Here is a 20553-nt window from a genome sequence, read left to right as displayed (position 1 = left end):
TTAAATACTCGAAGTTCGATGGAAAATCTTTGAAAAATGAACTTAAGTGACAAAAACTACAGTAATTTTGATAAAATAATTTTTTTTTGTAAATAATGATATGATGGGTTTCCATTTTCTCCTTACCTTTTTTTTGGAGAAGACGTGGTAATGAGTGCGAGGGAAATGGATCAGTGAAATATCAACAGAAATTAATCGAAAAATGTCTTGTTTACAAGCGGGATCGGTTCTTTCTGCAACGGTGGAACAAGCCTTAGAAAACTGTCTACTTGTCTGTGTTAAACACAGATCAAAAGTATTCAGAGGGGTGCTTTTCGACGAAAAGAACGCCGTTGTTTGGAGGTGGGTTTACTTTGTTTTCCTCAGTGATGATAACTGATAAATTGTTAAAAATTATTTCGTTGGGATCTTTTATTCAGTGATCCGTCCAGTTGAAAAGTAAAATTAATTACCGATTTTGTAGCTTTAATTTTTTTTGGTGTTTGTTTTTTTCTCTGTCCATTATGAATAAAGAACGTCCCTCGAAGGACAAGCTATAAATGTTGAATCAGAGAAGAAAACTCTAGGAAGTAGTAGTGCTTTCGGTGATGGTGCTTCAAGGTGGTCAACGCGACAAGCCAGCCTGTTTTACAAGCGAAACAACAACAGATCATTTTCCGGCAGAAGGATTCCCAGTCTATTTAGCGAGGTGAAAGTCCTCACAGATGCGGATTTGATAGAGGAAAGTCGGGAGAGTCCTAAAAAAATGGTGGACAAGATGGAGAGTCCAACTAAAAGACCATCTGCCTCTGGTAATCAAAAAAGCAAGCAAGGGCAGATCCTGAAAGCGAAGGAAAATTCAAGAAAAAAAACCGATTTGTCAAGCCAAATAAATTTGAAGAATTCTAAATTTGAAGCTAACTTGAAAAGAAAGTCTTCAAATCAAGACAGCCATAGCAGATCAAGGAAAAAAAGACCAGACAGTGTGAAGGTTGTAGGCAAGGGTGTCCAGAAACAAACCCAGGCAAAGAAACTCAAGGCTGATTTAAAAAATCCAATGAAAACTGAATTAAAAATGGAAGGTGAGTGGTCTCTTGGATCAAAGAATTTAGCAGCAAAGGCTGTTTCCCCAACACAGTTCAAATTTATCTTGACCAAGTCATGCTCTGTTCCTGTTGTACCAGTTGATATTGCATCAAGCACTGGACAGCGACAACTTGGTGCTGTCGTGTCATTTAATAAACTTGATTCACCTTTAAGTATGCTGACGAAAAGAGTAACTTCCACTAATGGCATAGAATTGTTTACATCTTCGACTGATCAAAATGTTCATTATAATGTGGACGAGACAGATCAAAATAAATCCAAACAGCCCAATGCAGGGACAAATTCAACAACCACAAAAATTGAAAACAGCAGTGGGACCAAAACTAGTTCTGAGGGAGCTGTTGGAGAGGAAGAAACATGTGTTTCTAACATTTTGAATGTTCATTATGTGAGGTTGCCTCCTACACAAGAACAAGACATAGAGAGACAGGACAACACTATGGTCACCCAGACTGGGAATGTTGTGAAAGCTTTGGATGATTTTGATGTGGAAAGGAACAACAATGAGAGTGTGGCAAGTGAAAAACAACAGAATATTGAGACAAAAGAGGCACAGCTTGTAAATGTTCCTCTTAAAAGGTCGGCAAGAATTAGTGAACGCAGGGAATATATATTGCACTCTCAACCAAAGAGCGCAAAACTGGAACACAAAAAATCTTCTGCAGAACTTAATGTTCTTAAAGAAGTGGAATCAGTTTTTGGTGAAGATAATGCTGTTTTGAAATCATCAAGTTTACATATTTCAAACCAAGCCACTGAAGGATCAACTCCTGCAAATGAAAAATCTCAAAAAAATAGTACTTCATCCACCAAATACACTCAGAGAATGACATGGAAACTTCAGCCCCAAATGACGCCAGTGGACAAGATAAATCCCGTGTCTGTTGGCGACATTGTGTGGGGCAAAGTCCATGGCCATCCTTGGTGGCCTGGGAGGGTGTTGGCTATTAGTGGAATTCGCAATGAAGAAAGCAACAACCCCTGGGACAGAGATGCTCATGTCTCATGGTTTGGGTCCAATACAAGCTCAATTATGCACATCCACAGTCTCCAGTTGTTCCTGCCCAACTTTGCAAAACGGCACAAAAAGCAGAAGAAAGGATATTACAGAGTGGCTGTTCGACAGGCCCAGGAAGCCCTGATGGCTATGGATGGCACTGACTGATGAAGTTACCAGCTGAAAATTTCCTGGGTATCAGAAATGATAACAATGAAAACAGCATGAACACTCTATAACCTCTTTACACCCTAACAACAATATCGTATTCTCAATATTCTTCTCTAGACATTTCCTTTGGTACTGACAGGGTGAAATTTTCTAACAATCAAGCTTCTTAAGTTGGTTATCATTTCCTTTATTCTCGTGATCTTTGAGTGATTCAGCAGTCAATTACAGTTAGGAGAAATTAGATGCTGGTCACTTTTTGGGTTTAAAGGGTCAGATGTACTAACACAAACAGTAGGTTGCAGAACTGGAGAAAATTATAGGTTAACCCAACTACAAGAAGGCTGAACAATCATGTGATTGGCTTTGACTTTTGGCTACTGACTGTTTACGTTTCTGGAACTTACCATGGCAGAGTTAGTCCAAGGCCAGTTTTGCTCTTTTGTACTTCAGGCAGGAGGTAAGTGAGAGGGCTGCAAGCAGAACTATGCCATGCTTAATAAATCCCTTTCAGTCTCCTCCTAACCTTAACTTTGTTAACTCCAATTGAAATTTTTTGCATGTGGCCTAAATTTAGGTTAAATACATAGTGAAAACAAGATAAAAAGTAAATTAAATGCTGAAGTGAATTTTCAAGAGCTGACACTTCACATACAAGTACTGTATCAGGACAGCTCAAAGTAAAACTTGCAGATTGTTTTACTTGGGCAGTTCAACAACTGCTTTTGTTGGTAGTACTGCTGAAAAGAGGTGAAACAGCTGAACACAAATATTAATCTGCAATTAACACACAAAGTGGGGTTTGTTCAAATTAGCAGAGTTACGTCTTGCTTAAAAGTAAATTAGTAGATGTAAACACACAAAATTGGTTTCTGTTAATAGACTTATTCACATTTGTGTTTCAATATTGCACCACTGTGATTAGCACAAAGAATATATGAGTGAATTTGCCATAAAACAACTGAAAGAATCTTCATGAAGGGGGTAAGTTTCTAAAGAAACTGTGGTGCTTTGTCAATGGAGGGTATTACAAAATAATTAGGCTTTATCGGCTGAGTTTTTGTAAATTGGCCTCTGTCAAGAATTTCTAAAGCTGACAATTTTACTCTGACAAAGGGTTACCTCTTGAGACCTTCAGCTTTGGAACTCTTTATGGCGGCCAAATTATTTACACTTATCAATTCAGTTGATAAAGCCAAATTTTCTTGAAGGAATATTCAGAAAAGTTGTTAGACCTCCACTGAAGACCCTGCTGGGCAGTTAGAATAATTTGGTGCTTTTTAGGAAGAAAAACTGTTAGTCAGTATTATTTAGGACAATCGTCTTCAGGTCAAAGGGAGGTTGCCAATTGTAGAGGCAACATAACAACAAACAAATTTAGTTTCCACAAAGTTGGTCAATTAAAGTTGAAAAAGTGGCAAATAATAACTTTTTGTAAACATACCATTTCAAAGATTACCTTTAGAAGGAAGTAATTGAAAAGTAATAGTATTGTCAGTGGTGAATCATTTATGGTGAACATTAAAATTCCGAAGAGACACAAAGCAACTGACCAAGAAATTGTCTGCAAAGGCAAAGAATTTAATGTAACTATAAGATGACTTATGAGGACCCAGAATTCACATTTAATGTGTTAAGTTTTTGGATAACATTGAGTCTGGGTCAATTGTAATTATATGACTGTAGTCTTTCCTTTAGAGTTGAACAAGAAAATAAATTATTTGTTAAACATTGAGTTAAACATTATTGTATAATTTGCAAAAAATTTGTGTCAGAAAACAATAGGTTAATTTATGCTTATTATTTATAGAAGAACTTTCTTTAAAAAGTTAATTTTTGTCTAGGCCAGCGAATGTTGTAGAGTTTTTTTACTAGTTAGATGGCCATGTTGGGAAGCCAAAGGCTTTTGAATAACATTAAGTAACTTAAAAGTTTCTAAATTAAGAGAAAAATGTTACTGTTTTGTTGCATGTATATTTTGTAGAATAACAAAAGATCATTGTTCATTCCCAAGAAATAAATACATCACAATAATTACAATTTGAGTTTAGCTTCATTGTTCTTAGAACGTTCTCATATGCATGAAAGTTAGCAACAGTTGAACTTCTAGATGGCTACTGCTTGTCCACTGTCAGCTAGACACATGGCAGAAAAATGTATCCTAAATGGGTGCATACATGCAACATTTTGTTACCCAACATCTGAATTTTGAAGGGTGGGTTTTATTTTAATTTTATTATAAACATACCGGTACCTATTTTATCATAAACATACTTTTACACTTGGGGGTAAATGGTTGTTTAAGAAGTTCAAATATTTGGCTACCAAATACCAAGGAAAATATAAACAAAGTTTAGCCACATCCAAAACAATCCTCAATTTAGTGGGACCTTTCATCTGAATATCTATTGATGTGAAATACATCATGAGGGCTGAAAGCTAATAGTGGAAGGACATTCATTTAGTTGAATCAACCCTCTTTTAGAGAAAACCTGTGGCCCACTGATTGCCTAAAACCATGGTTTGGGTTAGACGTGGTGCATATAAACAGCCCTATATGTTTCCACCTCATTAAGAGATAATTTTCTGGTGAGTATCCATACTAAGATGAAAACAGTGACACTTGATAGATGAAAGTCTGCATTCTAATGGATACAAATTGTGGTCTGTCACTGGTTATCCTGCTGCAGTTTACCTAACATCAAATTTTACTTCTCTTTGACTTTGGACTAATTTCTATCCACTTTTGCTTGTGACCTGCAAATTATTCATAGCACACCTTGCTGAAATTTCCAAGAAAAAGTTTTGCATACAGTGTACCCCTTAACTCTCAAATAGAAATTTGATGAAGATAATTTTTCAATTTTAACTAGGCCAAATTGCAAAAAGAAAAGGAAAGAAACAGCTGTAAACTGAGCTTTCACCATACACCATGTCCTAAAAACAATTACCAAAGGTAGTAAAGGAAGGTGTGAAGTTAATTTCCTAGATACACACAGAAAAGTGGGTCAATTAAACCTTTTGCAATGTAGCCTAAACTTAGATGCTACAAGTAGATAATCATTTTCCCATAGATAACCCTTAACTCTCAAAATTTGATTGTTGATTCTCCTCATTAGATGCTACAGATTTCCTTGTAAATTAGTTACAAGAACTTGGTGTTCAAGATAACAACTTGTACCTGATAAGTTTAGTATTCTCATTACCTGTTTGCTGGATATTATCTGAATATTACTGGGAGAAGTAACATGTTAATCACTTCTGGGAGTTAAAGAGTTAAAGTTAGCACACCTTTTCTACAAAACCAAGTGACCAACACAGAATTTCAAGATGATTGTAAGACAAAATCTTGGCCTAGAGAGTAGAATAATTTCTGATGATTTGCTCAGTAGCAGCAAAACTGTCTACAAAATGATCTTCAGTCATTCCATACTTTAAATACTGATGAATGTAAGCTCGAGAGGAAAACATGTTCCAGGCTTTCTGGACGACAGAGTTTAAAGGTATTACTGGAGTTTGACTATTTGTAAGTAGTGTTGCAGATTTTTCATAATGGTTGAATGGCCTATGGTGGCACCACACTGCATTGGCACAAGTCTGTGGTACCCAGCTTGCACAAAGCCTTGGATCATTAAAAGGAGACAGATCTGCCATATGAACATCCACTCCTCGCAACACTAAAAGGTTGGCAATAGATTTGTTAAATCTACTCCTCAATCGTGGCAGTTCTCCAGGTCTTTGGTGAAAATCAGCACCATTTGGGTTTGATGGCACAGGCAACTTGACTTCCCAGTCAATGCCTGCAGGGGAGATATATAAAGTGTAGATATTTAACCCTTCCACTACCAAGATCTGATAATTAATTCTCCCCTCTGGCAGCTACATGTTTCCTTGTACACTTAGTTACAAGAATTTGGAGTATGATCAAGATAATAACTTCTACCTGATGAGTTTGAGTATTCTCATCACCTTTTTGCTGGATAATATATCGATATTATAGGGAGAAGTGACCTGTTAATCACTTCTGGGAGTTATGAGGTTAAAGAAAATAGTGGGTGCAACAACAGTGGTGTCTCTCCTATCCCTTTTCCTCTACTTTTTTGTTTCACCTTCATTTAAAGATTTTCACCTTTGTGGAAATAAAGAAAGTAAGTGTTAACCCCAGTGACTGAGGTGATAGAAGACATATTTCAGCGGGTGACACCAGCTAACTCAACTCTGAACAAACAAACAAGCAAATCCCAGTGTAACTAATAGGAGTTTAACTCCTGATATTCCAACCACTGAAGTACTTAGAAGAAGGTCATGGAATCAGCTATTTTTAATTGTGACATGGTAGCGCTAAGAATTGCACTTTCCTCTGAGGAAGTCTAATTCATCCACTGAAAAAAAATTGTCTTTCCAAGTTTATCTTTTGCAATGAAGTAAAAATGTACATGTACCTTTGGCCCATTGAGACACACTGAATCACCAAAAGAACACTGTATATGTACAAAAAAATCCATGATGAGAAAGATGTTTTGTTTTTGTCTTGTCATGAGCTTGGAACAAAGAAAACAGACAAAAAAAAAATATTCCTCTTTGTCATTGCTGAGCTCAAAATTTACTGTCTAGCTAACCGCAGAACCTCTGCAGCTCAGCAATAGAGCATTAGAACAAGGAAGAAAGTCTCGGGTTCAATTTCTCACAGGGATTCAGAAAATTTTCTTCGTCCCATGCTCATGAAAAGACAGACAAAAAACCTTTAGGAATCATAACAACTTATCTAAACAACTAGTTAAAATTCATTTTAAACTACAACCTACATGACAGATTTTTTCCTTGTTACCATTACAGAACAGAGAAAATTCCACACCTTCCTCCATGCTAGCATCAGCTACTAGCATCTGTCGTAAGTGCTTTAGGAGTCCAGGCCACGTGTACGTGCTGTAAGCCAAAGAATTTTCAGCCATTTGTGGAATGTTCTTCAGTGTGGTCAGCTTATATTCAGGATGTGGGCAGACTTGTTCAATCAGATCACCTAGCAGATTTCTGACTGATACAGCTCTTTTGTAGAAATTGGGTTCCTGGTCAGGCGAAAAAAGTTTCACTGGCTGTAGAACACTGGCAAGTTTGTGAGAAATTACTCTGTTGATGTCCTTGAAAGATATATGTTTTAAATTCATCAACCTGGAGCATATACCCTGTAATTTATCATTTTCCAAGATAATTATTCCATCTGAGTACTTATACAAGTGAGATAAAGTTAAGATAGCATTGTAGTTTTGAACAATCACTTCACCCGTGCCATAAGGCCAAACAACTTGATTCAATATGAACGAGTGGGGAAACTCTTCACGAAGACAACCTGTGACATGTGCCCCTACACCCGAGCCTGTTCCCCCAGCCAAGCTGAGAAAAATCAAAAATCCACCGAATCTGTCGCATTTTTCTACCTCTTTCTGCACCATTTCAAGCACAGTGTCTGTAGACTTTGGTCCGTGTTCCAGGAATCCATGAGCCCAATTGTTCCCAGATCCACGTTTTTGACAAAACTGCTGTTCCGACGGATATGTCCACTTTCCAGACTTCTTAGCCTCTAAAAGAGTTTGAGATATCGCCTTTGATTCCATATCAATCATAACTGCCCGGGCATTGGCTGCTCCTGTTCTGTCTCGTGAAAAGAATCTCTCCATTACTTCTTCCTTGTATTCCTGGTTAACTTTATGATCAACATTTTTCGAAATAAACTGCGGATTTAGTTTTGATGCATCTTCCATTAACGTATTAAATAGTTCTCCGCCTATCTGATTGCCACATTGCCCTAGCTGCAGCGAAACAACGGACATTTTGAACGTTCACCAAATTGTCAGATGATTATCCGCCATGTTGGATATTTGCGCCGTGGGAGCCTAAGTCCCAGCATGCGCACTAGACCTCTCGGACTCATAAATTATGCAGCCCTGACCACAGGCTATATACCCACACAAGCGGCGTGTCTGGTCGTTTGTTCGAAATATAAGAAATGTATGGGAGAATATTGAAGAGTCGTAATATCGTAAACTTATATCAAGGAATGTCTATGTTAAGGCTCAAAATAAATGTAAACCTACCTCACTTGCTGTCTATTGTCGTTTCTGTGGTTCTAAATGGCGAATTTGAGCGATTTGGTAGATTTTGCGTTACTTTACTGTATAAGAAGGAGACAAGATGTCTCCTTCTTATACAGTAAAGTAACAGTCACCGCAAAATCTACCAAATCGCTCAAATTCGCCATTTAGAACCACAGGTCCTGTGGTCCTGACAAAGGTCAAAGCGCCCAGATTGCGCGCGCACATCTCCATTTCAAACGAGGAAACGCTAACAACGTTGCGTCATTTGCTCATGACTATTACGTCACAATTGATAAAACGAATTTTTACCTCCAAACCATATCGCGATACTGTCGTAGAGATTGACTGAAGCCGAGTTTTCATCACTAGTTCGCGTTCATCACCACTGTTCCTCACCTCTGTTCATCAGTGGCAAGAAAGCATGGAAACAGTGCAGGAATGAAGAAACTAGCTTCACTAACATCTCAGGAAAAAGTCCTTTCATGTGCATCCTTCATCAATTTCAACTTAAAGTCTGCCCACAGAAGGGAATGCAGTGCCCTGACGGTTATTCAGCAAGAATAGTTGCTTTTTAGTGTTTTGGGGGTCTTTGCCACATATCAATGGTTTGCAAGTTAAGAGATCTTTCCCCACTTTCTTTGACGGAGCGGTGAGAGGGGGCTTTCTCTACAGGCCATAATACCAGTATAGACCGAAGACATGTAAATAATGACCTGATTAGTTACCCTGCAAATTCTTGTCAACCTCGTTATCAGGGCCATTTTCCCTCTCACATTAGACAGGGAATGTGCCATGGCGACAAAGACGAATGAGTATTTAACTTAGTCAGAAAAAAGAGCCGTGTTCTTCACAACCACGGCATTTCCGAAAAGATTCCTCAGTGCGATTTAATCACCAAAGTATGGGAAAATGAAAAACAGTTCCTTGTGGCTACGCATTGATCAGAGGGTCAAATTTGCTTCTGTTCCCCAATGTTTATTCCAAAATTGCGCACTCATCTATTTACTTACTTACTTAAAGCCTGACTCTTCTCTTCTGAAGTTAAGTGGACAAATTATGCAACTGTAAACGCATCAAGTCCCCAAGGGGCTAAGTATTGTCCACGGTTTTAGGATAGGGTGTCTTTTAGACAGTCTCATTAGAGAGGGGATGTGGATACAGATGACACTGGAGTTGTTGTTTACGGGAAGTGGTACTTTTTTCACGTGGAAGGGGGGTGCGTGAAATAGGCTTTGAACTCTAGACGGGGAACTCGACGGAGATAGTGGAAGGTGGTTTATTAGAGCGAGGTATTTGCCGCAAAAACAGCTACGTGCAGCTTAGCTGACTTGGGCTTTGACCCATTCGGGCATGCGTAACATCAAAACGAAACAAGAAAATCAGAACGACGAGTTTAATTCAGCAAAAACTATTTACATTGGGTAATTTAGAATGCAACCTAACTGAAAATATTTTTATACACTCATTTCGTTGAATCGCTTGCATATTCAAATGTAGAAATTCCAATAATTCTCTTAAAGCTTTATTTGAAAGTTACCTGAATACAGTACGTGATTATCTTGGTGACTGGACCGTATTCGAAAACAGCTATACATTAATTCAAACATCTGCCCGTTAGAGCAATTATTATTAGCGTAAATTCTACGATAAAAGACGGAAAATTAACTAAAACTTAAGTTCAGTAGTCCTTAATATTATTTTGCAGCTTGTGGTTACAGTAATTTCTTTATGAAATAACTGATTAGGGATAAATAAGGGCGATTAGCTTATCTCAAAAATGAAGACCATTCACTCCTGTCTTTTCGTTATTTCCAATACTTATAACTCAAATTTCAGAGGAGCTGTAACTCGGCAAGACTTAAAACTTAATAATAGCAAGCTTCCCGATTATAACGCTTAATTGTATGAGCAGGTTACCTAATATTACAGACACAAAAAAAAGGACAGAAGTAATTTGGAAAACTTTGCGTGCCATAATAGATAAGACTTTGTAATACAACTGCAGCCAAAGCATATCATTTTAGTATATCAAAGAAACACTCTTACATGAAAAAGATTTTTAAGCAACCGCTGGTAATTCTGCCACTTCTATTAGCCCTAAGATGACTGCAATAGAACTTAAGTATATAAACAGTATATGTTCACCAAAATCTTACGTGACCATTTGCCAGTTTATTTTACTTCACATTTATAAAATGTGATGAGGCACCATTCAAAATGGAGCAAAATGTGGGAACCATTAAGTTGAGAACAATTACTGTGGTTACACATAAGAATTTTCAAAGGTAAGTATGGTCACAATGAAAAGAATATCTGTGCAAATTACAAACAGTGCAAACTGTTAATAAGAGTTTCCCCTTACAATAAAAAAAACTTTAACACTTACATAAAACCAAAGTCAACTCTTCTGTACTATCTCTGTTTCTTAACTTTCCAAAGTAAAAGAGTTTAGTTTGTAACTCAATACAGAAGAACCAAAAGGCTGAAAAGAAACTGAGATGCAAGGTTTCAGTAGAAAGTGCTGAGTTTGTTGCTATGTAAACTCCAAATTCCAGAATATGGGTGTATAATTTCATATTGTTACACTTGAATGCACCGCAATTTATCCTCTCTATAGGAGAGACTAGAGAAGTCTTAAGATCTCTATGACTATGCTTGCCACTTGCCTAAGAGATCCTCTTCATGGGCCAAAAAATTTATGGCAAGGCTCAAAACTGGTAGCCAATATGGCAATTGATCTAATATATGCAATTCACCACAGAATGTCCATGTCACACAAAGGCATGACTAGTATCTACAGTATCTAGTTCTAACCCAGAATCCTAATCATTTGGGTTTGTTTAGTTTCCTGTAGCGGTCCAACCAATCATCAATTAGTTGGTTGACAAGCGCAGGTCTTGGTGTTAGCTTCTGCTTTGCGACTAGGACCCCACCTTCTGTCACACAACAATCTAGCCACTCATGCAGCAAGCGCTCTTCACTGCCCCTCTGCAAATTTAAAGACAAGGATTACATGATATGTTTTGATAAGCTTAACCTTTTGATCCCAAAGAGTGACTAGTATCTAATTTCTACTTACATTATCATTCCTGAATAACACAAAGGTCACAAGAATAAAGGAAATAATTGCAGATTAAAAAGCTCTTGATCGCTGGACAAATTCTCCTTGTCAGCATTTTAGGAAAGGTGCAGAGAACAGTATAGAGGATTTGGATACCGTTGTTAGGGTTTAAGACCCTAATGCAGGAAACAATAATAATTTTTGCTGCAAAAACTGGGATAAGCTACAACAGCAAAGTAGGTAAATCTAGCATAAAGGCATAGTCTTATTTACATAATCCAGATGAAGGGTCTTGAACATCTTTGTAATGAGAAAGTACCAACCTCCTCTGCAGACAAAAAGTGAACAGGTAGCAATTTGCCTTCGTAGTCAACCAGTGGTAAATAGGTCACATGAACACTGTCTATACTATCCACATTGGCTCCTGCACCAAGTTCATTAGAGTTATCAGTTTCCATTGCAACTAAAGCAGAGAAATGTCCCCTTGTATAGCCTAATACTAATGGATTCTTCCAACAGAAAGTCTGTTCCCATAAAACAGGTAGATAAACTCCTAAAACAAACAATGAGAGTAATATAAATCAATAAACTATAAACATCATTAAAGGAACAAACATTGAAACAATTTACAGAGTTTTCCTTTTCAGGTAGTGACTGGAAAATGTACTGCCTGTGGTACCCATTAATACTGTCGAAAATCACTTGGAATTCTTGAAAATCCAACAAGTAAAAGGATTGCTCTACACTGGTTTGAAAATGTCCCTTACCCGTTATGTATAAAATAAGGGAGAACACTGAATTTGAAATAAGAACATAGTTGAAGATAACATAAGCAAAAATATTTAGAAGGCCAACTGGGATAAAATCTCCAAAGCTCAAAGGTTTTGTTAAGAACATGCATTCTTATTCCACTGAAAAAACCTTCAGATGTACAGTTTCCCTTTATCATATGTTGACAATACTTTTACAATTAAGGAAAATATTGCTGAAAATGGACATTATTGACCCTTTGACTCCTAAGGGTGTCACTCTTGAATCCCACACTAATGTCAAAGTAAAGGATCACCAACTATAGAAGCTCTTGATTGTTAACCCCTCTAACTCCCACAAGTGATTAACTATTTTATTTTATTAATTTTTTTTGTATTTTATTGTAATCAGAAAGGACATGACACTTCGCATAATGTTGCAATACCCACAAATAGCAGAGCTAGTCTCGGCGGGTAGTGTGTGGACGCTAAAACATCTAAAATAAAATTTGGCTCAACAAAAGATTCAGTAAATATACAGGAAACAGAAATTAAATATTAAATCAGTAAAGCACAAATGACAGTATGAGATAAAAATACAGAAACAGAAACACATCATGACAATAAATAGAAGAATACATAAGTTACACACTACTATTAACTGGATTTAACTTTCGACAAATCATTGATTATTAATTTTGTTCTATGTCAACATAACTATCCTGGACTTGAAGATTTTGAAATAATATTGGTTATCTTTTTCTTGAAAATACGTTTTGGAAGATTCCTTAGGTTTCCTGGGATGCTATTCCAAATTTTACAACAAGTCCTTGAGAATGAGTTTTTATGTTGATTTAGCCTAGAACAGTTTCTGTAATAGTTACCGGCAGATGAAGATCTGGTATTGTGATTGTGTATTTGGTGGGAAAGAGTAAACATACCAGAAAGATTAGGGGGGTTAAATTGTTATGGACATGCATTAAGAGAGAAGAGAGTTTAACGTAAAGCATTAACTGGCATAATATTAGTCAACATAAAATAAGGAATGGCATGTGAATTATAGTTGGCAAAGTTCATTAATTGCACAACCCTTTTCTGGAGTATCAATATTTTTTTCAAACGAGACTTAGCTGCTTGGCCCCAAGCGACAAGGCCATATGAGAAATAGGGATAAATGAGCGATCTATATATATTTAGCAATGTCGAATATGGTACAAGATGCCCTAGTCTATAAATTATACCAATGCCTTTACTTATTTTTGATGCAATATGACTGATATGTTTCCAGGTAAGGTTACTGTCAATAAGTACACCTAACTATTTCACATAGTCTTTACACTCCAGGCAAATGAAATGTTTTCTGTTGTTATCATATATTTTTAGATTTACTTTGTAATTAAGTTGTTTCTGGCTGGGATGGAAGATGACAAAATTGGTTTTCTTCACATTTAGAGAGTTTATTTGAGACTAGCCAATCATAAACATTCATTAGTTCCACATTAATCACTGTTTCAAGAGATTTAAGGTTTCTGTCAGCAAATAGCAGATTTGTATCATCAGCGAACAAATAAATGCTAATTTATCTGAAGCATTGTAAATGTCATTGATACAAATAAGAAACAGCAATGGTCCTAATGCGGAGCCCTGTGGGACCCCACACAGGGGTTTTTTTTTTTTTTTTTGGGATATGTAGGATTAACTTGTAACTTCTCCCTGCCATAACCATACGTTATCCAGCAAAAGGGTAAAGAGAATACTCATAGTTATCAGGTAGAAGTTGTTTTCTTGATCTAACACTAAATTCTCCTAACTAATGTACAAGGAAATGTGTAGCAGCTGGAGGGAGTATTAACCATCAGATCTTGGGAGTTAAAAGGACTGAACAAATTTTCCTCATTGGTACTTTAGGAATGTACAGAGAACAGTATGAAGAACATGCATGCTCATGTTAAGGTGTAAAGGGGTAAATGACAGACAATGACAAAGACAAAGATGCAATTAAGGTACAATTGACCAAATGAAAAGTACCTTGAAATCTAGCAAGCCCAAGCACTTCTCCTCTAAAACTTTTGACATATTTCACACCATAAATGATGACTGGTCGACGGAGAATGTGCGCCAGAGCAAATACATGTGTTTGCTCTAAGGAAGTTCCTGGCTGACCAGCAAGACTAAGAATGGAGGCCCAGTCTTGCTCCCATTGATCTTCATCTAGAGAATATTGGAGAGTTTCTGCTTGCATAGATTCCCACTCCTTGTACCTATTAAAAAACCTAGGGGAAAAAACACTGCCCTATTCAAAATAAAGAAATAAAGAAATTTCAATGTCAGTGGAACCTCTTCATCGAGACAGCTTTCCTCAAATGACTCTTTTCAATAAACAAAAACTAACATTCCTCCTTGTACAAATAACAAAGTAAGTAACAAGACCCATTGACTGTCCAAAACCACTGGATAGTCTGCTATCTTCAGCTGGCTACATTTACCTCATTTTACCAAAAATACTTTACAAAAATTGCACAACTATCGAAGACACTTGTATTGCATCTGTTTCCAAGTTTTGAGATGAAACTAATTTACTGGTAATGGGTTTCAACTAGTGAATGGATGACAGGTTTGTGAGGCAAGATGTTGAAACTTTGCCCAAAAAATGTTGACATATTCCTGACCTTGAGCCTCCCTCTGTTAAGCTGTCATAAAGTGCTCGTCTTAGAGTATTATCTCTGTCAAAGACACCATATGAAGATTGAAGAATCGAGTCCAGAAGGCAGTCACCCGCAGAACGATTCCACAAGGGGTAGATCCTGCTTCCTAACTGTTCAGTTATCTCTTCACTCCAGTTGATAACAGGGGACTCCATCTCTAGAACTGAAGGGGATAAGGGGAACATATTGAGAAAACATAAATTGCATAACTTTTGGATTGAAATTTAAAGAACACTGAACTTTGGATAGAGAGGGCTAAGTCCTTGTGTTCTTGGGCAAGACACTCTTAACGTAATTAGTGAATAACAGCAAACCATCAGCTTCACTTATTACATCATAATGAAAATTAACAATATAAGCATCAATTGAAAATGTTGAAAAACACAATTTATCATGCAAAACATTCACAATGAAAGGATACCAAGCATTGCAGATAAATCTAAGTATGGTTGGCAGTAAAAATAATTTTTGACAAAAAAAAATCAACGGTAAAACACGACATTTCGACCGTGCTTCGGTCATTGTCAAGTGAATGGAATGAAATACAGTAAATCTATGAATATATACACGTAAGAAATCTAAAAAATTTTTGCAGGTGTAAACAAACGATAAAACTACAAAGAAAGTGCTAGTAAAAAGCCAATTAAAAATCTTATCATGAATTGAATCAGACTGTACATTGAGAGCAGGTCTTAGCTTGTGAATAAAAAATATCTCATAGACGAGACAGTCAAATTTGTTCATGCACTTCATTATGGTGCTAAAGTTCTTTGTAAGATCCTTTGGAGTCAAAGAATGTTTGTCGCGAAAATGTTTGCCAATTGACGAAGAGGAGTTTTTTATGTTCTTCAGTACGTTGGTGTAGATGACGGCGTGTGAAACCGACATAACCTGCATCGCACAGGTCACATTGAAATTTGTAAACAAGGCACTGTTGGTTCACAATCGGTGGCTTAGCTTCTCACAATTTAAGGTCTTGACCAGTCTTCTGGCTAACAAATACAGTTTGTAAGGTCGTCTGGATCCTATGACTTAGATCTTTAAGTTAAGCACGAACAATATCAGTGGATGCCTGATCTTTATACGGTAGGACAACATGAAAGGGGTTCGATTGATCGCTGACAGCAGGTAAGGAAACTGGTTGATCAGATACTTTGGTGGCAACAAACTGTGAAATGGTAGAATTGACTAGATTATCAGGATATTTCAAACAAGAAAATACTGATTTAAGTTGATCGCATTCTTCAGAGAAATAACGCCAATTAGATGAAAGTCGAAATGCACCATCAAGCATAGTTTTTAATAACCCACAATTGTAACGATCATCTACATGGCTCTTGTAATGTAGTAAAAGGCACGTCTTTGTAGGTTTCACGTACACCTTGGTCTCAACATGTGTAAGTTTGTTGAGCAGCTGCGTGCCCAAAAAAGGGAGCAAGCTGTTACTCTCTGTCTCCATGGTAAACTTAATAGAGGAATGGCACTGGTTTAAAATGTCGAGGGAATTATCTGCTGATGCTTTGTTCGGCATAATGGTCAATGTGTCATCAACAAATCTCTTGTAGTACGTGGGCATCTTGCCTTCACGCTCCAGGGTTTCTTCGATGCTGCACATAAAAGCATTGGCTAACAGAGAACCAAGGGGGCAGCCCATAGCAACTCCGTCGATCTGTTCATATAGCCGGCTGTTAAACGTGAAAAGTTGACTCCAAAGGATCTTACAAAGAACTTTAGCACCTTAATGAAGTGCACAAACAAATGTGACTGTCTCGTCTATGAGATGTGTTTTATTCACAAGCTAAGACCTGCTCTCAATGTACAGTCTGATTCAATTCGTGCTAAGGTTTTTAATTAGCTTTTTACTAGCACTTTCTTCGTAGTTTTATCGTTTGTTTACACCTGCAAAAATTTTTTAGATTTCTTACGTGTATATATACATATATTTACTGTATTTCATTCCATTCACTTGACAATGACCGAAGCACGGTCTAAATGTTGTGTTTTACCGTTGATTTTTATCGTCAAAAGTTTTAAGAATCCCTTGCTTATAAGTATCAATAAAAACAGGAAAAATCTGATATCAATTCTGATAACCATAAGATGACTTGTCATCTCACCTCTTTGAACTTCCCTATCTAGGATGTCATCAAACACTTGCCTCTGTGCTCTTCCTGGAAAGTCTTGAATCTCTGAAAAAAGTTAAAATTGCGATATAATTTACAATCACATAAAAACCAAAGACCAATACCAAACCTTCCTGACCTTTCTGCATTGACAAATGTAAATTGGGGTATGCCTGTTGAGATAAAGTACAGTGGGACCCAATTTTTATAGCTACTTGTAACAACCTTAGAAAAATCCTGAAAGGGCTGAAAAAAAAAGGCTGCAGAAGACCAGAGGTAAACCAAACACCCTCTTGAATCAATTATGTGACTATGGAAACCTCATAAAGTAAAAGATAAAGAGGGGAAGGGTGCATAGGTTGAAATATTCCCTTTTAGAACAAATATTCTTTGCCTGCCTGAAAAGCTTTTTTAAAATCCATTATCTCCCATGAACTGATCTTTAATTCTCCTTTCCAGCTAAAAGATACTTAAATCAGTTGAGATCAGTCAGTTATTTTCAAGATCCCTGTCTTCAGGCTAAAAAGTTCTCTTATTTTCATGTATTGAAATTGTAAAGAACAGTTGGATATGATAGAGAAAATGTTGTTATTGTGGTTTTGTGCATTAATGAATCATTTAATCGTTTTGTCTCACAACCTAGAGTCAGGCTTTAATTGTATTGATTGAGATGTTTTGACTGCTATACTGGATGTCTTTATCAGGCAATGGGGTCGCAAATTTTCTGTGCTGCTATTTATAGCACCTTGGATACTTGCCATGTCTGAAAATTGAAGGGTTAAAAAGCTGATAGTCAGGTTTACAAAAAGGGTTAAAATTACAATCATTTTGATAAAATTATCACCTGCTGGGAGAACAAATGTGACCTGGTCCGTAAAGAAGTAACAACGCCAGTCTCCTTTACGTTGCCTCATGGTGTGACCCATCTGTTTTCTGATGTCTGCAGCAAGTTCTGGGCATGCTATGCAAGGAACACGTCTTAAATGATGGCTTGTCACTTCTGGAGTAAGCAAAATTGTCATAAGCTCTTCTCTTTTAAATTTAAATGCCAAATGTACTAATGTGTGCCCCACTTCAAACACTCCAGGTCTGTTAAGCACCAAACAATCTTCTCTTGTCAATTGCCTGGAAAGATCATTACCAGAGTTTAAATAGCTCTCCACAGAAGCCGTATCACCTTCAACTACTCCTATACAAGCACTCAACCACAACCAGTCAGAGTCTTTTAAACAATTTCGGATTTGAAGAACTTCTTCATTATCATTGACATCGTCTGAGGCTGGAATGTCATAAATTATCGTTTCGCCAATCTGACTACTCGGCTGGATTTCTAAAGTGGCTTCACTGACAGATGAAGAAGGCGATCTTCTCTTTGACGTGGATGGTCTTTTTGTGTTATTGTCTTGCGAAGTGTTCTTCGCGAGTTCCTCTTGTTTTATTTTGGCCGGCTTCAAACACTTGCAAAGGACGCACTTAGTAGTTTTTGGCCAGTTTTCGTACGTACATTGCGGACAAGTCCACTTGTGATTTTTCAGAAGCGCGCGGTTTTTGTCATTGTTGATTGTTTTGGAGTCTAACCTACCGTTGCCGCTGACAGAACGAGGTGATTTAGGAGACACACTTCGAGAGGAAGCATCCCTGTTTCCATTTCCACACTCTGTATGCCTTCCGTTCTTGCTTGACTGTTGTTTTGAAGCTCGGCACATAACGCAGTGCAAAGAGCGAGGCCAGTTTTCGTAGGTACAACAAGCACAGGTCCATTTCGAGTTGTCTTCTGTCTGTTCGGCGACTCGCGGTGACAAGCTTTTATTGTCGCTCGACGAACAAATAAGCGGGTCAGTTGAGATAATCCTATCGCTGCTAGCAGCCTCGTAAATATCCTCTGATACATTTGCTGTTCTGCTTGCTTCTTGCGTGATAACCTGAGGCGGTCTTGGTGCATGGCACAAAGTACATTTTACAGAACAAGGCCAATTAAAGTAGGTGCAATACTTGCACGCCCATTTTAGGCTTTCTTCTTTCTTTGGCATGATGAAAATAATCTAACAAGGAAGTGAAAGTTCGTCCAATTCGAAGAGAATGTCTTAGGTGTTCACAATTTACCAAATGCCGTCTTCTCCAAACAACAATTTCCTTCACAAACCCGTGAAGCTTTATCGAACTCACTTGACTTCTTCGAGCTCTGGAGCCTTCTACAGCGAAAGCTCCGGCTAATCGTGATTTCCTAAGAGTTTTAGGTTTCATGAAGATGATTTTCTTGCTCCTCCGCTGATGCTACATGACGTTTGCATTGAAAATCTGGCGAATATTTCCTTGCATTTAATATCACAGCTGTCGCCATGATGTTTTGAAAACTGAAAGCCTCGTGTTGTGACGTCAACAAACATCTGGAAACCTAGATCCCAGATTCCACTCGGTAGATGAAACTTGAGACAGTTCGGAGTTCTACGATTGTCTCGGCCTCCAATTTGCTTTTAATCTTCGCTATGTAAACTCTAATTATTGAGATAAACCAAATCTTAACTAACAAAGAGTTAATATTATGGATGGGAATGAAAAAGCTAAGAATTGGTCCATTCCTTTTTCAAACGAAACTGAAAGGGAAAATGAAATGCCCCCCTTAATCCCTAATAAAGTTCTTTGAACTTTATTGAATTTGTTACGCTTACAAAATAACATCAGCAACTGAAGAAGAAAACAGGACGATGTCCCAATTGATATTCAGCCCCAATAAATAATTTACAACATAGTAATAATAATTGTAATCGTAAAAGTATGGGAATTAAAAATAATAATGATTATCATATTATTTACAATCAAGTTAAAAAGTGATGTCATTAACTTACACCCTCACGATTTGGAAGTTTATAAGAAAGGGTTTTATCAGCATAAAAGTCTAAGAGCCTCGTTTTAAAAGTATGAAATGAGTTCACACTTTTAATATCCCTTGGTAGTTTGTTCCAAAAATTGATGGACCTGGAATAGAACGATTGTTTTAAATAATTTTGTTTTGCGTGTGGTATTTGGTAGTTTAATTCACTCGAATTACACGTTTTCTGCCGAACTACAGTTTGACAGAAAAAGTCTTGGTGACCCAAATCAGTGTAACCTGTTCTAGCGTTATAGATAAGTACCAAGTCTTTCATTTCCCTTCTATATTCTAGTGGTAGTAAAGAAAGTTTCAACAGCCGATCCCTATAGGAGAGATCTCTTGCATAATTCAAGATAAACTTTGTGGCCCTGCGCTGAACATTTTCTAGTAATAGTGTGTCCTTTGACGTGTAGGGTGACCATAGTTCACAAGCGTACTCTAGTTGTGGTCGAACAATTGAGCAGTATAGAAGTTTCTTGAAGTTCTGCTGACACATCACAAATATTGTAATTCAAAACTTTGAAAATCTTCTCCTTTTTTTTAGACACTATTTTATAAAGAAAATATGAGATTGATCATCTTTTTAAGCTTCAGCTCGAAAATATATTTTTGTCGCAATTGCTTTGTATCCTTCGTCTCGAGAACTAAACTAGTCTTACATTACAGGACTGTACAGGATGACGGAGGGGGGGGGGGTTAA

At 37.3% G+C, this 20553-nt stretch overlaps 4 protein-coding genes across 6 annotated transcripts; 1 reads left to right on the top strand and 3 right to left on the bottom strand.

Moving 5' to 3' along the window:
• The first annotated feature begins 143 nt into the window (after positions 1-143).
• Positions 144-4291, top strand: LOC111331975 (uncharacterized). Its single transcript, XM_022937212.2, has 2 exons — positions 144-342; positions 514-4291. The coding sequence occupies exons 1-2, from the start codon at positions 203-205 to the stop codon at positions 2249-2251; spliced, it is 1878 nt and encodes a 625-aa protein (XP_022792947.2). The 5' UTR covers positions 144-202; the 3' UTR covers positions 2252-4291.
• On the bottom strand, positions 3812-8147 carry LOC111331976 (tubulin delta chain). Of its 3 annotated transcripts, none has more exons than XM_022937215.2 (3): positions 7687-8147; positions 7107-7389; positions 3812-6051 (listed from the first exon to the last, which is right to left on the bottom strand). In XM_022937215.2, the coding sequence occupies exons 1-3, from the start codon at positions 8077-8079 to the stop codon at positions 5606-5608; spliced, it is 1122 nt and encodes a 373-aa protein (XP_022792950.2). In that variant the 5' UTR covers positions 8080-8147; the 3' UTR covers positions 3812-5605. The 3 variants fall into 3 exon arrangements, with proteins under 3 accessions (XP_022792950.2, XP_022792952.2, XP_022792948.2); XM_022937217.2 differs by having other exon boundaries at positions 7107-7317; XM_022937213.2 differs by having other exon boundaries at positions 7107-8147.
• A 1575-nt stretch (positions 8148-9722) lies between these two features.
• Positions 9723-19397, bottom strand: LOC111331971 (ubiquitin thioesterase ZRANB1). Its single transcript, XM_022937205.2, has 6 exons — positions 17826-19397; positions 16976-17047; positions 14823-15021; positions 14182-14426; positions 11728-11957; positions 9723-11331 (listed from the first exon to the last, which is right to left on the bottom strand). Exons 1-6 carry the CDS (start codon positions 19009-19011, stop codon positions 11170-11172), a joined length of 2094 nt encoding a protein of 697 aa, XP_022792940.1. The 5' UTR covers positions 19012-19397; the 3' UTR covers positions 9723-11169.
• On the bottom strand, positions 15669-16598 carry LOC111343095 (uncharacterized). The gene has a single exon (XM_088730838.1). It carries the CDS (start codon positions 16510-16512, stop codon positions 15904-15906), a length of 609 nt encoding a protein of 202 aa, XP_088586964.1. The 5' UTR covers positions 16513-16598; the 3' UTR covers positions 15669-15903.
• Positions 19398-20553: the final 1156 nt, after the last annotated feature.

Source organism: Stylophora pistillata, chromosome 1, assembly GCF_964205215.1.
Source record: "Stylophora pistillata chromosome 1, jaStyPist1.2, whole genome shotgun sequence".
NCBI lineage: Eukaryota > Metazoa > Cnidaria > Anthozoa > Scleractinia > Pocilloporidae > Stylophora > Stylophora pistillata.
The sequence above is the reverse complement of the archived record's forward strand: the minus strand, read 5'-3'. Positions and strand labels throughout refer to the sequence as shown.